This window comes from Typopeltis vanoorti, chromosome 10 (assembly GCF_054136105.1).
Source record: "Typopeltis vanoorti isolate ZY-2024b chromosome 10, IOZ_Tvanoo_1.0, whole genome shotgun sequence".
Taxonomy (NCBI): Eukaryota; Metazoa; Arthropoda; class Arachnida; order Uropygi; family Thelyphonidae; genus Typopeltis; species Typopeltis vanoorti.
This window is the reverse complement of record NC_143558.1, coordinates 88,525,019-88,543,736: the sequence shown is the minus strand read 5'-3', so window position 1 is coordinate 88,543,736 and position 18,718 is coordinate 88,525,019. Positions and strand designations below refer to the sequence as shown.

Genomic DNA, 18,718 nt, shown 5'->3' with positions numbered 1-18,718 from the left:
GAATTAGTGGAGTTGAATTCATGGAAGGGGGGGGGGGGGGATAGATCTCCTGTTGATTGCTGCTGATCAACAAGAGATCTACTTTCATATATCACCCATCTCTAGACAAATGCCATGTTGAAATTTGGCAAATCTCAACTGGTTGCATTTGATATCTCTAAAGCTTTTTACTGGGTCTGGCACAAAATCTTGCTAAGCAAACTCCCATCATTTGGACTGTCTCAGGACTTCTGCAGTTGGATTGCCAGCTTTCTAGCTTTCTGTCTAGACCACAGGTTGCCAAACTTTTTCTGGCAACCGCCCACTTTGCAAGACATACATTTTGTAACCCCCCCCCCCCCCCCCATTATAACAGTTTGAATAAAACTATATTTCAAATATTTGAGACTGAATAAAACCATATTTCAAATACTCAGTACTGTACTGTCGACATTTCTTCTTATATTCAGACATAATGAAGTAATAAAATTTGCAAAAATATTCACAAAATGAAAGATTTAATTTACACTTTGTATGACTCCACTTATCACACACTTTTGACGATTGTTGTCAAAGCACACAAAAAATAATGAAACTTATTCCTAAACCACTGGTATTTATAGATTTGAAATCTAGCCTGAATCAACTTACATGCATTGACTTGTTTGCGATACCATCGTACTCGTGCTTTGAACAAGTCACTGCAAGCACCCATATTCATGTCAAAACATGCTGAATTGAGTGAATTACCTATATAATAGTTGATCAACATACTACTAGTTAAGACTCGTCTGCTGTGCAGATAGACTAAAGCCCGTATGGCACGATCAATTTTTACGATAGCAAAAATGAATACATTTTTTAAGTATATAAAAAATAGAAGTTAAGATATCCCGTGTGACACATTCAATTTTCTCATTGACATAGAAAATTGACATCTATTTCTATCTGACATGATAAATTTTCAAATGATTAAATAATTGAATTAGAAAATTGATAAAAAAATTTATCGTGTAAGACGGACATAAGATGAATTAAAATTCAATATTTAAATTTTAAATGATTATCTAAACGCAAAATTACGAAAATAATTAATTTTTAAATATATATTATTAATTTCTTCTATAAAGAGCCACCGACCCCTAGACCACCTGAACTCCCCCAAATGCTTCTGATCCCACTATAGTGCCCCTCCCCCACAGAAGGCTTTAGCGCCCACTGGGAGGGCGGTACCGCTCACTTTGGGAACCTATGGTCTAGACTGACACTGTGTGATGGTAGAAAAAAAGTTCCTTATCCTCTCACATCCAACTAATGCTGGGGTTCCACATGTTTCTGTTCTCTCACTAATCCCCTTCCTTCTGTATATCAATAACCTGCTTCAGTTGACCTCCAATTCAATACACAGTTTTGCAGATGACAGTACATTTTACTCCCCTGTTTCGTTTGATAAACATTACACTACACAGCTCACCTCAAACTACAGAACATCATCCACCACTGTCCTCATTTCTGATCTCCAAGCCATCCTCCAATGGCATTCATATAACCTCATCAATTTCACTACTAGTAATATCCAGTTTTGCCTTACTTGCAAAAAAAAAAAAAATAACATTTTCTCGCAGTATTACCCTTGACAACACCCAGATTTCCAGACAAGTTGAGGTTTCTCTTCTTGGAATCACCATGGCATAAACAGATCATAACCATTTCTTTCTCATCTTTTAAAGAAACTAGGATTTCTCTTTCGCTCATTTTCATCCCACCAGTAGGCAAACCAGCCCCGTGAAGACACTGATCTAGTCATGAATACTTAACCCTTCATGAGGGGGGGGGGCAACTCGCCCCAATAGGGACAGGGGAGAAATGGGAGGAAATTCCATACGAATAAATAAATAAAAATAAGTGTACTATAGGTTGGTTAACCAACCTCTCGTGTATGGGCTCAACATAAATATTAAAAAAAATTACGAGCAAGTTTACTTATTAGCCTTGTAAATTAATTTTTGAACAAATGTGATTATAGAATGTTATCCAATGGAATCACTTCAGCTATGATGTAAAGAAAAGATTTTGTGCATTTGTCCTCTTCATCCCATTATTTAGATTTTTCTATACCATCAAGTTTGTTTTGGTAGATTCATTAGGTTTTGACCTTGTTCTTGCATTCTGGATTTGATATTTCAGCTACACTTTTTTTTTTTTTTACAAATTCATTCCTATGCATGTGTTTTACATGCATAGATGTTTTTATATTGCATTTTTTTCCTGTACCATTTTAAGATATTTGTTTGCATATTTTACATTCTGCAAATTTTGGAATCTTTGGAATCTTTGTATACATTGTAAAAGTTCCACATGTTTTTATCATTCATGGCGAAAACTGTACTCTTTTCAATATTTAAAAGGAAAAAAAAATTAAGATTTCATAATATGAATGAAACAAAAACATACACCAAATAAAGTACCTATGGCTGATACAAGATAGGGGGAAACTTTTGAGTTTGTGAATCACATAACAGGAATTTTTTTTGCTTTGGTCGACTGAATCCTTTTACTGATTTAGCCAAAGCTGAATATTGAAGCAAAACTGAATTATTCAGCACATCCCTGAAAGTTATAAAGATATTTCTTTTGTTATGTGCAACTTAAAGTATTTCCATGTATTCTGAAAAATAAAAAAAAAACATACAGGGTGTTCGGGATAAATTTGACAGTTTCGTAAGGAAAAAGAAAATCTTCTTTGTATCTATTAAATTTAATGATCATCGATCACAGCTTCAATTCTGCTTCGGAACCTCGAACAAGCTGATGCTACAGTCTCCCTGGGAAGGGCCGCAAAAACTGTTTTAATTTTATCCATTAACTGGGCTTTTGTATTACTGGAAGTGCGATTGGTGTCTTTTTCAACTGCGCCCCATACAAAATAATCCATGGGGTTAAGGTCTGGGGAGTTTGGAGGCCAAACATTTGGACTGGTGAAGTCGTAGAAATTTTCAGACAACCATTTTTGACTTTTCCCAGAGGTGTGGCAAGGGGCCGAATCCTGCTGCCATACATACGGCCTACCATTGGCTACCCTTGTTATCCAGGGCTTGACTACAGTTAGCAACTCCACGAACAAAGCCCGAATTCCAATGCCAGGGTTCTTCAACACCTGTTCCTGCATATTTGCGAGGAATTCTGCTGTACGAACGCAATCAGATCGTCTGCTAGGGATCTTTCTTCTTGCTACATCCTCGTAGTCACCATTGCAAGTCTCTAGTTCATGCCTGATTGTTTTTACTGTATTCAGGGAGCATTGGGCAGCAGTCGTAATATCCTTATTTTGATGGCGGGCACGAATCATCATGATACAAGTTATTCTCTTCCATGATTCAGGTGGGTTCCAGCTATCCATCCTTTCTGACATCTTGTATATGAATGAAGAAGGGTCCAAACTTTTAAATGAAGAGAAGTGTGTGTTAATACATGTAACTTACGGAAAAATATAATTAATTATAAATATGTCAAATTTATCCCGAACACCCTGTATATGGAGAGGGTATTACCAAGAGCAGGTTTTAGAAAAGGCATATGTACAATTGATATGCAATAGACAATGTTGAGAACCAAACAGGAAGAAACATATTTAGAATTGGATATAATCCATAAGATATGGATAATCTGCTCGGTTAGCTTAGTGGCTGTGCACTTCGCACAGCCCTAGGACACTCCTTCCCCATATTGCCTGGGGATGGAGCATCCTAGGTTCGATTCCAGTCGGTGATGTGAGGAGCTGAAGGATCTTCCTCAACCATAGCCAAGTTAGCTGGTCTTGGGCATGGACAGTAGGGTTTTTTCTCCAGTTTATCCTGGGGTTTTTGGTCCCGCAAAGCAGGCAAACTGGCCTTGAGAACTCAACACTATGGACATAGGCTACACTGGAGTGTAGAGCTTGACCACCTTATCCTGTGAGCAGTTTGAGGTCCGATAATTGATTAATAAACCCTCAACACCGCAAGGTAAAAGAGGGAAAAAGGAAGATGAGATGATGAGACCATGAATTATAGCATTCTCTATAAAAGTTATATAATATCTAGTTTAATCAGGTTCAAAAGTTGCGGTATGCAGGTTACATTTTCAAATGGAAAATGGCTGTATTCCTAAGATAGTAAATTGTAAAAATGTTGACCAAAAGAAAAACAAAATGAGGATATATAACATTTATCAAAGATCTGACATAACTCATTCAGTATCTTTCTTGCCTTAGTATTTCCAGGGTTAAATAAAACACCATTTCTGATTATTATTATTTATTGGTAATTTAACTTTGGCAAAATAATTTGGAATAATAATTGTTTAGTTATCGTATCAGACATTATCTGCTTCCAAAAATACTACCACTATTATAATGGATGTTGGTATTTTTGGAAGCAGATAATGTCTGATACGATAACTAAACAATTATTATTCCAAATTATTTTGTACTAGGAGAATTGAAATACAATAATTATTTTAATATCCAAGAGAGAAGTCCTTAGAAATCTGAAATATTGAAAGAGCTGGAGTAGTATAATGGTGCTAAAATGCTTAAATAAATCTTCAGTACCAGATGATTATACTAGAGCATACCTAGTCTGTGAAATGGAAAATAAAGAATGCATGAATTATAAGGAATTTCCATGTTGAGTGAACTGACTCAGTTCTCTGTTAACTTGCAAACATGTTGAGCATACTGCAAAATTTCTGCAAACATATGCTTGAAAAGTGGCAAAGAAAAATTATTAATACAATTCTGAGAGGGCAGGATTTCTAAAGACAGTTTGTCAATATCTACAAATTTTACCTACAGTCAAATTGTTGAAAACTAATATGAATATAATGCTTTTATAGCCCTTGTAACTTTCAAAATAACTGTCTTTTTAAGTCAATTTAGTGTTTTCTTTTTAGCACAGGCAAGCAGGACTTTTAACCACAGAACTAAAAAAAAAAAATGGCTATAGACATCACATTGTTTCTGACAGTACTAGTTAGGGAAATGGAAAAAACAGTAATTATATACAGGATTCTCTTCACCTGAACTTCTGCAAATCATTGGTAGAGGTGAATTCACATCCACTGCTCACCCCCTAGTCTCCCCCATGTACTAAAGTAGTTTTGCCCACTTTTTTTTGTGATACAAAAAAAATATTCATTTTTTATATTTATATAACAGGTTTAAATTTTGGACAACTTGAATTTGATAAGGTACAGAGGAAAAATTGATTCTGTAATTATATAGGATGATGATTTGACATTTAATTAAGTGTAAGACAAAATTACCATTTCCTCTGTTTACACAGATCACATTGTTAAGGGAAGTCCTGATATCAAAATTGGAAATTTTAAATCCATTTCTATACTCAGTGTGGGTGACATTATCCTTTTAAATAAATTTTCTACAGCATATCAAGAATCCTTAGTAAAATTAAATAACTGCTGCGAAAACTTGACAAAGATTTCACAGTAATTTAATTTTACAGTATCCTCTAGAAGAAAATAGGCAAATAATAAATTGTGAAAATAGGCAGGAAAACAGAAAACATCAGGCATATTCCTAGTGAAAATTGATAATTGAATAAACTAAGTTGATGTTAATTAAGAAAAAATTATGCAGAAAGAACTTCTAGCTCTATTACTGGAAAGATCTTTGTTCAAACCCTGTTTAAGATGTGAAGAACTGCATGAGCTTTTCAACTGAAGGTGAGTTAGCTAGTCTCATATGACAGTGGTAGGGGTTCTCTTCTGGGAACTTAGGTTTTTAATCTTGTGAAACAAGTAAATGGCTAGAATATAAGCAGTTAACAGCAGACTGTGCAGATGGATTAACTGTTTTCTTTTAGAGCAGTAATTAGTTTTAATTGGACTTTTCTGAAGATCATTTACTTGGCTGTGACAGTGAACCTAATAACAAATATAAATTCACTGTTATATAAATAACAGTGAACCTAATAACAAATATAAATTCACTGGTCCAACACCAGTCAGGAGGTTTGAAATTCACCATTGTATGATGGTTTTTGAATATCTTTAACTGGTAGATAATTTCATTTGCCTCTTGGGTGACCATCACCATGTTTTTAACAAACTTGAAGTGCCTTGCAGAGTACTACATTTGAAGAGCTGTTAAATACCCGTGAATTGGGCACCTTGCATATTTGCAAACTTTTCTATGATCATGGTAATTATAAATAATTCTTTACTCTCTACCATTCACTGTGACATTAAGTCCTTGACAATGTTGCATAATTTTGTGCATCTACCTCAACACTTTGTCTTAGGCATCTATGCAATAACCCTTCATGCTTGGATGTTCTTCAGCATCTGAGTCACTGCTCATCCTAGACATCTGCCTTTTTATCGAAAGAGACATTAAACCCCCATATGGATTTGTTTCAGATATGTTTGTTGTCCAACTTGATGCAATCCAGCAATGAATTTCACCTATTTCAGTAACATTAAATTGCAGAAATTGGATCATACTGCCTATCTCTATGTATGACCGCATTTTTTTTATAGTCATTCTGACAACTGAGACTGTAGCCGTATGGCTACCGTCTTATGGTTTTTGTGAAGAAATAGGCATTGTAGTGTCCTCATGTTATGCTGGAGGTAATTAAGTAGGAGACTACTATACTAGTATTCTATATTTTAATATATCCCTTTCATTATTTTTAATTTTTTTTTTCTATTGAAAATCCACCCACAAAAAAAGTGGAAGCATGTAGCACATAGTGAATAGTGTAAGGTTTATGTAATCTTCATGCACCCTGTTCTAGAGACAAAATATTTTACTTTTTTTCAAGATGCTTCTGGCCTCCACTAAGGGTGGTGGTGGTCTCTCACCAGGCAACAAAGTCGACTGCCTCTGAAAACCACAAACATCCTTGGTTCAGTGGAATTTGAACCCATAACCTAGGTCTCAGAGTGGAGATGCTATTCACTTCGCCAGTCACACTGCAACCCAGGTAATGGGTTCATTTTTTTAACCATAACTTTTTGTTACTGTTTGTGTATACTGTTATGAGAACCAGTCACCTTTTATACATAAACTGATAACCCATCATTATGCTGGTTTGGTAGTTAAGTAGAAATGTTTTTATGAATTGGTTTATCTTGGAAATTACTCAGTTAAGCCAGTGGCTACCTTCTATACCTCATCGAATTTGTCTTTATAACATATTATTTATGTATTTATTACTATGTTTATTATAATCTGTGTTTATTATTATAAAAGAAAGCAAAATGATCTATTCTAGAAAAACATTTTCTGCTTGTTATAAGTTTGTTCTATATTATATTCTTCATTCTAAAAGCCATTTTCATTTTGTACAGGAAAACAATTTGAGTCTAATGCATGTGAAACAGGAAGATAGATTGTTTGGTAAAGGTCTAGAAGATGGTTCTTCAGGTTTATCTAAGTTACATTCCAAAAAGAATCATGCATCACATGAAGCCGTTATGGTGATGAAGCGACGTCGCCTCTGGATAGCTATTGTAAAAAAAGAGATAGGAAGAGTAAGTCATTCTACTTGGGAATATTAGGCCCTTTTCTCCCATTCATTTGCCTTTGACTTTTTTCACATGGCACTATAAAATCAGAATATAGTGACACCTGTTTCAAAGACTACATGAAATAAATGGGTACCTTTCATAAATAGGCAGAATTTTCTTAACTATACATAAAATGTTAACACTAAGTTTGAGACAGCTATTCATTTACTGCAAACTCTGTCCAGCTAAATCAGTTAATTTAAGTGGAGGTTTCTGTGGTTTAGAAGTTCACATGGTATATTCCGGTAATTGGACCACATTTTTTTAAAATAAGCTATATAAAACACGATGAATTAATAAAAGACCCGACAAGTTTTGTAACCCAGCATTGCTTTGAATCTGCATTCTGATTTTTAATTTTATGAATAGTTAGATGGCTACAACTATAGTATGAACTGTTAATCTCTTTTTCGTAAGTCATTTGACTTACATCTTTACCCCTGAAGATGTAAGTCAAACAACTTACGTAACTTGTCAGGGGTTTTATTAATTCATTGTGTTTTGTATAGATTATTTATTAAAAAAAAAAAATGTGGTCCAATTATCGGAATATACTATGTAAAACAATTAATTTCATCATCATAACTATATTTGACATTCACCTTATTAAACTGCAGAAAATAAACATTAAATTTGTTGATCTCATGTGATTGTTTAAGTGCACATATATGTTGGTTTCAAAAAAAATTTGAAAGAGAATCAGTTGGTATCAGCATTCTGTTGTACATATAATGTTTGGATATTAGTGAATTCTTTGGTAGAGATGACATTGGTTTGATTTCATGTTTGTACAAGTCAAATTTGCTACTACTGCCCAGAATGGAATTACTAGGCAGATAAAGGCCAGAAATACTATCAAACTTTATTATATCAATAACCATTTTCATTAATTAGGTTTTTGTTACTTTCTATTGCTTACCAGTGTATTCCTTTGAAAATGCTGACAGATATCAGTCAGTGAAATGTTGTATATTAAACTAATATTTACTTGACTAACATACAGAATTAAGTCTTTAATTTATTAATACTAGCAGTCAAGAAAAAGGTTATAACCATTTTCATTTTTGTTCCAATAAGAACAATATTGGATTTCTATTCATTTGTATAGATTATGAACAAGCATTTGATGTAGTAAAAAAATATGTAGTGTTTGATATATTACAAAGAATAAATATACCTAATATTGTACTATATGTAATATTGAATATCATCATCATCCTTTATCAATCCACTGCTGGATGAAGGCCTTTCCAAGATTACTCCAAAATTGTCTATGCATGGCTCTTTTCCCATGTAACTCTTGAAAATCTGAACAATATCATCAATCTGCTGTGATTTAGGTCACTGTCATGGTCTTTTTTCTTCTTGTGGAATCCACTCCAGTACTGCCTTCATTGATCTTGTCATCGAGCAATATGCCCAGCCCATTGTCACTTCAGATGTTTCACTCTTCCTGTGATCTCAGAGACTTTGGATTGATTTCTTATCAGCATATTCCTTTCGTTATACCAAGGATACTTCTTTCCATACTAAATTGTGTTCTTAATTTTTGAATTTCCTTTGCATTTAGTGTCCATTTTTCATAGCCATATGTCAATATAAGAAGATTACATTGGTTAAGAACTTCTTCTCTTCATGCATAATGGTAGTGGCTTTTGAATATTGAATGTAATTTTCCAAATGCTTTCCACCCAATCATTGTGCATCATTAAATTTCATCCATGATATTTTGTTTCATTGATATCTGTTGTCCTAAGTATCTGTAATAATCTTATTTTATTTCATCATTATTGATTTTTAATATTTCTGGTTGGACATAGCTGTTGAACATAACTTCGGTCTTCTTTAGGTTTATCTTTAGGCCAGCTGTTCTGCTAGCAATTTGTAGTTCATGGATATGAGTGTGATTCATCACAGTCATCCGCATTTAAAGATATTAAAGATAACTCTCATCTACAAAGAATAAATAACTTGAATATCTTTCATTTATCTTCAGACCTTTCCTTTCCCAATCATCATCATCATCATCAAATTCCTGCCATGTACCCACAAGGGGTGTACAGGATATGATAGTATTACATGAAAAAATTATATCATTACTAACTTCCTATTTACAATTTTCCTCCAAATCAGTCTGTTACTTGTCAAGACTCCAACATTATCAGATCTTATATTTCTATCATCTAAGGCACTTTGTACCGTATCAATCCACCTATATCTTGGTCTTACTCTGGGTGGGTTTCCTGCCAACCTGGCAGAGAACACTTGTTTTGCTAATCTTTCCTCGCCCATTCTGGTTAGGTTACCATACCACCTGAGATTAGCTCTGCTAACGCATTCCTGGATGCTGACAATGTCAAGTTCTTTCCTAATATCCTCTTTTTTAATATGATATTGCGATTGATGGCATCTGTTCACACCTCTAATCTTTCTCAGGGCTCTCATATCTGCGGTCTCTAGTCTTTGGTCAAGTGTTTTACTTCTGACCCAGCTCTCAGATCCATAAGTTAAAACTGGTTTGAACACTGTCTTGTATACAGCTAATTTAGTTTTCCGACTAATTTCTCTCTTATTCCATATGAATTTATTCAATTGACTTCCCACCATACCAGCTTTGCTGATTCTGTTGTCTATTTCTATATTTAATTTACCATCTTCAGTAAAAATCGTGCCTAAGTAGCTGAAATGTTTTACTTATTCCACAGGTTCTCCATTCAGAACACAGTTGACATTTTCAATGATTCTGCCTATTTTCATTGTCTTTGTCTTTTTATTGCTGACCTTCATACCATATCTATTACAACAGCTATTCAATTTAGGCAGAGAATCTTGCAGACTTGTAGCGGATTTATTTAGAAGTATAACATCATCCGCATAAAGCAAAGAGCTGACATTTACATCTCCAATTTTGATATGTTTAATACCACTTTACTACTTTCCTTCATAATGTGATCCATATAGATAATGAATAACAAAGGGGATAATATACATCCTTGTCTCACACCAGATTTCACATTAAGCCATCTTCCTGTACTTCAATTCTAACTGCTGACTTACAACTCAAATAAAGACTAAGTATTGCTTGATATAATGCCCCATTGACACCATATAACTTCAGCGTATTGAATAGCTTCTCTCTTGGCACCTTGTCATATGCCTTTTCCAAATCGACAAAGCTTAAATACAGATCTTTGTTATATTCTCATGCTTTCTCGACTATTTGTCGTAAAGTGAAGATGTGATCCTGACAGCCTCTATTTGGCCTGAATCCAGCTTGTTCTTCACCAGACTTTTCTTCCACAATTCTTCTCAACTGTTTCTCAAGTATGCTTGCATAGATCTAGCCAGGAACACTCAGTAGGGAAATACCTCTGTAATTCTCACATTCGGTTTGATTTCCCTTTTTATATATGGGTACTATGAGAGCTCTACTCCAATCATCGGGAATTCGTCCCTCTGTCCAGGCTTTCTGAACTATGCAGTGCAGCCACTGTAAGACTCTTACAGTGGCTGCACTGCATAGTTACACTTCGACCAGAAATGCTGAAGTTACACTTCAGCATTTCTGGTCGAATATCATCTACTCCAGCTGCCTTTCCACATTTCAAGCCTTTGATGGCTTTTTCTACTTGAAGTATGGATATGTATTCCTGCCTGCATGCCTGATCAGTGTTTTTTACCACTGTGCTGTCATCACTGCTTGTTTCATTTAGCAGTTTTTCAAAGTAATTACTCCATACTTCAAGGATATCTTTTCTCCAGTTTTCATGTCACCTTTATCTCTGACTCCTTTTACAGCACTCTTTCTTCCATTCCTAAGCTTCTTCAACAACCTCCAGAATATTTTGCCACCTTCTTGATATTTATTTTCTATATTCTTGCCAAAGTCCTCCCATGACTTTTGTTTAGCTAGTTTTACACAGTGTTTAGCATTCTTGGATTTGTCTCTATATTCTCTAAGAGCACAAGCTGACTTATTTGACAGGAACTTTTGATATGCTTTCTTCTTTTCCTTCACTGCCTCTTTAACTTCCTGTGTCCACCAGGGAGTTCTGATTTTTTTATCCTTGCAGACAACCTCACAACATGCCTCTCTGGCTGCATCAATCAGGGTTTTCTTCAGAGTTTGACACTGAATCTCCAAGGTTTGATTCTTGTTCTCAAATTCTTTCATTTTTTCTTCAATAAACTTTGTGTATTTTAGTCTACAGTTCACATCTGAGAGCTGCTCAACTTTTATTCGCTTTAAAACTTTCTTACATATTATTCTTTTCAATATGAAATTCAATTTTATCCTGCTGAAGACTAAATAGTGATCACTTCCAATTTCAAATCCTCTAATACACTCAGGTGTCCTGCACCAGAGAGAAAACATCACTATCAACAATAACATAGTCATTGAGACTTTTCTTATTCCTTGCCTCTTCTCTCCATGTGAATTTGTGCACATTTTTATGTTGGAACATGGTGTTAGTAATAACCAGTCCATATCCTGAGCAGAAATCCAACAGATATTTGCCATTGTTATTAGCTTTGCTGTTTTCTCCAAATTTTCCAAAAATATTTTTGTATGTCTGACAATCATTTCCTACTCTAGTATTTAGATCCCCAACAAGAACCAACTTTTCCTTTTCATTGTGTCACTTGTTTTTTCTAAAGCCTCAAAAAATTCCTCCACTTCTACCTTAGTAGAACCTTCTGTGGGACCATAGGCACAAATAAGTCTCATTGTCCAGTTCCCCATTCTCATATTTGCCCACATTACTCTACTTGAGACTGACTGCCATTGAAGAAGATTAGCCTCGTATTTTGTGTTGAATACTATGGCTACTCCTTCTTTTCTTTGATTGTCATTGCCTGAATATAACATTTTGTATTTATTGCTCAGAAAGATCTCACCAGTTTTGGTCTTTTTTTGTTTCAGTCACCCCTATTATGTCGATCTGGTACTTATCTAATTCCTCGGCGAGCTCCATTTCTTTGCCATTCAGGCTTCTTATGTTGATAGTACCGATCTTTAACTCTGGTGATGTTGAGTTCGGGTTTGTTTTCAGATTTGTTCCAGTAGCTGACTTTTCGCTGTTCGCCCTGGTTCCCTGGCGAAAACAATGGGGGCCTTGTTTAACCGGGTGACACCCCAGCCGGCATGAAATTTTGTCATGTTGTACCATCATTTTTTATTTTGGTTTAACCAATAAGAATACAATTTGGTCGGCTAAATCCCAAATTGTCAGCCCATCCTCGTTTGTTCATTATCCAAGTAGATACCCAACAGGGTGCACTACAAGAAGATGAGGATTGGACATTAGGTCAGAAGCCCTGGTCGGTTCTCCGCATTCCTTGAAAGGCTATGTGGAGGTCTCCTCTCAGTTATACAGCTTTGACTCTTAAGCACCCCCCTTTTCCCAATCAAGAAGTTTAAATATTTCTTCTAGGCATACTGTGAATAATTTTGGAGATATTGTGTCACTCTGTCTTATACCTCTGTATTTCCACGGTAAAGATGCTTCTATTGAAATTAATTGCTGCTGTGGCATTGGTATACACAAAGAAAATAAAAATAAGAACAATATCGGATTTCTATTAATTTGTATAGATTATGAACAAGCATTTGACATAGTAAAAAAATATGTACTGTTTGATATATTACAAAGAATAAATATATCTAATATTGTGTTACATGCAATATTGAATATCATCATCATCAGCCATTGTCAATCCACTGCTGGATGAAGGCCTTTCCAAGATTATTCCAAAATTGTCAATTGCTCTTTTCCCATGTAACTCCTGCAAATCTGACAATATCATCAATCTGCTGTGAAAAAAATATCTAAATGCATAAATGAAAAAAATGTCTGAAAAACAATCTGTAAACCAAGGAGTATGCCAGGGATGTTCTGTCTATATATTTATATTTATAATAAATACTTGAATTTATTTATTTATTCATATGGCGTAAATAACAAAACATACAGTACAATACACTGTCATTTTAAAAACATATACAATTAAGTCATTTTAAAACCATTAAAATTAAAACTTTTATTGCTAAAAACCATAAGATATAATGATAAAATATACAAAGAGCCAACAAGTTTCACTAGCCACTGTCTAGCATTTTCAAGGCTGTACTGGTATGAAAACAAATGCATCAAGTTACATGAAAAACATACACTTTAGTAACTGCTAGGCCGTTACATTTGATAATTCGTGTTTGATGGCGTGCATGCGTTCGAATGCTTCAGTCAGAATCCGGTACATGACCACATGTTGTGTAGTTTTTTTGCATATTGTAGTTCTGTTAAACTGAGAGAAATTATGAAATTTTTCGATATGTCTTTAAGAATAATACCTTGATTTCTATTTAAATTATTGCCTGTGCGTAGCACCGCAGCTGCTTCTTTGAAAGTTCTGTGTCTGTAGTCATTCTTGATGTAAGGCATAGAACTGTTTTTCCAATCTATAACGTGATTTGATGTTGAGAAATGATGAGCTAAACCAGTTGTGATGATTCTATTGTGATTGACATCCCCCACATGTTCCTTCTGTCATATTTCAAAACTTCTGGAAGTCTGACCAATGTAAGAAAGGCCACACGTGCATGGAATTTCATATACTCGGAAATGTGAAGAAAGGTACCTCATCTTTGGGTGATCTTAAGATTTGTCTGATCATGGTAGTTGGTTTAAAAACCACTCTGATGTTATGAGCTTTTAACATTCTCGCCAATTTTGTGGAAACTGAAGTAACTAATGGAATGACAGCCGTGGACACATATTGGGACTCTGTAACACGTTGTTGGAGGTTGTCTTTAAATAGCAATTTGTTTAAAATGTTAGAAGGGTATCCATTCAGTGATAGAGATCTGATCTTCTTAAGATCACCCAAAGATGAGGTACCTTTCTTCACATTTCCGAGTATATGAAATTCCATGCACGTGTGGCCTTTCTTACATTGGTCAGACTTCCAGAAGTTTTGAAATATGACAGAAGGAACATGTGGGGGATGTCAATCACAATAGAATCATCACAACTGGTTTAGCTCATCATTTCTCAACATCAAATCACGTTATAGATTGGAAAAACAGTTCTATGCCTTACATCAAGAATGACTACAGACACAGAACTTTCAAAGAAGCAGCTGCGGTGCTACGCACAGGCAATAATTTAAATAGAAATCAAGGTATTATTCTTAAAGACATATCGAAAAATTTCATAATTTCTCTCAGTTTAACAGAACTACAATATGCAAAAAAACTACACAACATGTGGTCATGTACCGGATTCTGACTGAAGCATTCGAACGCATGCACGCCATCAAACACGAATTATCAAATGTAACGGCCTAGCAGTTACTAAAGTGTATGTTTTTCATGTAACTTGATGCATTTGTTTTCACACCAGTACAGCCTTGAAAATGCTAGACAGTGGCTAGTGAAACTTGTTGGCTCTTTGTATATCTTATGGTTTTTTAGCAATAAAAGTTCTAAATTTTAATACACTAGACCAAATATGGGGGGGGGGGGGGCTTTGTTTAACTGGGCGATGCCAAAGCCGGCATGAAATTTTGTCATGTTGTACCATCATTTTGTATTTTGGTTTAACCAATAGGAATATAATTTGGTCGGCTAAATCCCAAATTGCTAGCCCAGTCTTGTTCGTTCAGTATCCAGGTAGATAGACAACAGAGTGCACCACGAGAAGGTGAGGATTGGACATTAGGTCAGAATCACTGGTCGGTTCTCCGCATCCTTTAAAGCCTATGTTGAGGTCTCCTCTTAGTTATACAGATGTGAGAGGGTACATCCTTGTTGTTGTATTGCTCTTCATATATCTTTCCATTCTGAGATGTGTTCTAATTTAACTGCCATATTATTTCCTGCATATATTTCTTGAATGGATGATAAAATTTAGTTAGGTATATTTAAATCGGTTAATATTTTAATAATAATAATCGGTTTGAAATTTGTTTATATTTTAAACGGGTGCTCAAGGGTCTCAAAAGCTGTATAACCGAGAGGAGACCTCCACATAGCCTTTAAAGGAATGTGGAGAACCGACCAGGGCTTCTGACCTAATATCCACTCCTCACCTTCTCGTGGTGCACCCTGTTGGGTATCTACCTAGATACTAAACGAAAGAGGATGGACTGGCAATTTGGGATTTAGTCAACCAAATTGTATTCTTATTGGCTTAAACCAAAATACAACATTATGGTACAACATGACAAAATTTCATGCCAGCTTACGCATCAATTGTTAAATAAGGCCTCCATTTTTGCCAGGGAACCAGGGCGAACATCGAAAAGTCAGCTACTGGAACAAATCTGAAAACACACCAGAGTTAAAGATCGGTACTATCAACATAAGAAGCTTGAATAGCAAAGAAAAAATGGAGCTAGCTGAGGAATTAGATAAGTACCAGATCGACATAATAGGGGTGGCTGAAACAAAAAAGATAAAAACTGGTGAGATCTTTCTGAGCATTAAATAGAAAATGTTATATTCAGGCGATGACAATCAAGGAAAAGAAGGAGTAGCCATAGTATTCAACACTAAATATGAGACTAATCTTCTTGAATGGCAGGCAATTTCAAGTAGAGTGATGTGGGCATATATCAGAAATGGGAACTGGACATTGAGACTTATTTGTGTCTATGGTCCCACAGAAGGTTCTATGAAGGTAGAAGTAAGGAATTTTTTGATGCTTTAGAGAAAGCAACTGACACAATGAAAAAGGAAAACTTGGTCCTTGTTGGGGGTCTAAATAGCAGAGTAGGAAGTGATTGTAGACATACAAAAATGTTTTGGGAAAATTTGGAGAAAAATGCAAAGCTAATAACAATTGCAAATACTTGTTGGATTTCTGCTCAGGACATGGAGTGGTTATTACTAACACCATGTTCCAACATAAAAATGTGCACAAATTCACATGGAGAGAAGAGGCAAGGAATAAGAATAACATTGACTATGTTATCGTTGATAGTGATGTTTTCTCCCTGGTGCAGGACAGCAAAGTGTACAGAGGATTTGAAATTGGAAGTGATCACTATTTAGTCTTGAGCAGGATAAAACTGATTTTCATATTGAAAAGAAGAATATATAAGATAAGAAAGTTTTAAAGTGAATAAAAGTTGAGCATCTCTCAGATGTGAACTGTCGACTAAATTATACAAAGATTATTGAAGAAAAAATGAAGGAATTTTAGAACAGGAACCAAGCCTTGGAGAATCAGTGGCAAACCTTGAAGAAAACCCTGATTGATTCAGCCAGAGAGGCATGTAGTGAGGTTGTCGGCAAGGATAGAAAAATCAGAACTCCATAGGGGACACAGGAAGTTATAGAGGTAGTGAAGGAAAAGAAGAAAACATATCAAAAGTTCCTGGACATTAAGTCAGCTTGTGCTCTTAGAGAATACAGAGACAAATCTACACCGTGTAAAACTAGCTAAGCAAAAGTCATGAAAGGACTTTGGCAAGAACATAGAAAATAAATATCAAGAAGGTGGCAAAATATTCTGGAGGTTGTTGAAGACGCTTTGAAATGGAAGAAAGAGTGCTGTAAAAGTGCTGTTCATGCCCCTAACCTTTCTCAGGACTGTCATATCTGTGGTCTCTAATCTTTGATCAATTATTTTACTTCTGACCCATCTCTCTGATCCATAAGTTAAAATTGATTTGACAACCGTCTTGTATAAAGCTAATTTAGTGTTTTGACTAATTTCTCTCTTATTCCATATAAATTTATTCAATTGACTTCCTACCATACCAGCTTTGTTGATTCTTTTGTTTATTTCCATAGTTAATTTACCATCTTCACTAAAAATCATGCCTAAGTAACTGAAATGTCTCACTTGTTCTGTAGTTTATCTGATAGTTGATATTTTCAATGTTTCTGCCTATTTTCATTGTCTTTGTTGTTATTGTTGCCCTTCATGCCAAATCTCTTACAACAGTTATTCAATTTAGTTAGAGAATCTTGCAGACTTGTAGCAGATTTATTTAGAAGTATAACATCATTTGCATAAAGCAAAGAGCTGAGATTAACATTTCCAATTTTGATATGTTTAATACCACTTTCCTTCATAATGTGATCCATATAGATAATGAATAACAGAGGGGATAATGTACATCCTTGTCTCACACCAGATTTAACATTAAACCATCTTCCTGTACTTCCTTCAATTCTAACTGCTGACTTACAACTCAGACTAATAGTGCTTGATATAATGTGCCATTGACACTATATAACCGTAGTATTTTGAATAGCTTCTCTCTTGGCACCTTGTCATATGCCTTTTCTAGATCTATAAAACTTAAGTATAGATCTTTGTTATATTTCCATGATTTGTCAACTATTTGTTGTAAAGCGAAGTGAAGAGCTTATCTTGACAGCCTCTATTTGACCTGAATCTAGCTTATTCTTCACCAAGCTTTTATTCCACAATCCTTCTCAACCTTTTCTCATTCAGTTTTATATCACTTTTTATATAAGAGTACTATGAGAACTCTTCTCCAATCATCGGGAATTCGTCCCTCTCCAGGCCTTCTGAACTATGCAGTGCAGCCACTGTAAGACTTTTATACCACATACTTTAACGTTTCTGGTCGAATATCATCTTCTCCTGCTACCTTTTCACATTTCAGTCTTTTGATGGCTTTTTCTACTTTAAGCATGGATATGTATTCCTGAAATGCATGCCCGTTGAGTGTGATGTATCATTGTGCTATCAGTGCTTGTTTCATTTAGCAATTTTTCGAAGTAATTACTCCAGACTTCAAGGATTTCTTTTTTTTTTTCTTCTCCAGTTTTTATGTCACCTTTATCATCTCTAAATTCCTTTTACAGCGCTCTTTCTTCCATTTCTTATCTTCTTCAACAACCTCGAATATCTTACCACCTTGTTGACATTTATTTTCTATGTCCTGAGACTTTTGTTTAGCTAGTTTTACAGTGTTTAGCTTTCTTACATTTGTCTCTGTATTCTCTAAGTGCACAAGTTTACTTATTTGCCAGGAACTTTTGGTATGCTTTCTTCTTTATCTTCCTGTGTCAAGTATGGAGTTCTGATTTTTCTGTCTTTGCAGACAAACTCACCACATTCCTCTCTGTCTGAATCAATCGGTGTTTTCTTCAGGGCTTGTCACCGAATCTCCAAGTTTGGTT

The 18,718-nt window shown here is 35.1% G+C and overlaps 1 protein-coding gene across 1 annotated transcript in view; it reads left to right on the top strand.

The window, feature by feature from the left end:
* LOC150102573 (chromatin-remodeling ATPase INO80-like) overlaps positions 1–18,718 on the top strand; it is a 215,959-nt gene that overhangs the window by 138,367 nt on the left and 58,874 nt on the right. Inside the window, exon 8 of the mRNA XM_090398709.1 lies at positions 7,336–7,518. Within this exon, the coding sequence (XP_090254835.1) occupies positions 7,336–7,518 (183 nt within the window). The remainder of the gene's footprint in view (positions 1–7,335; positions 7,519–18,718) is intronic.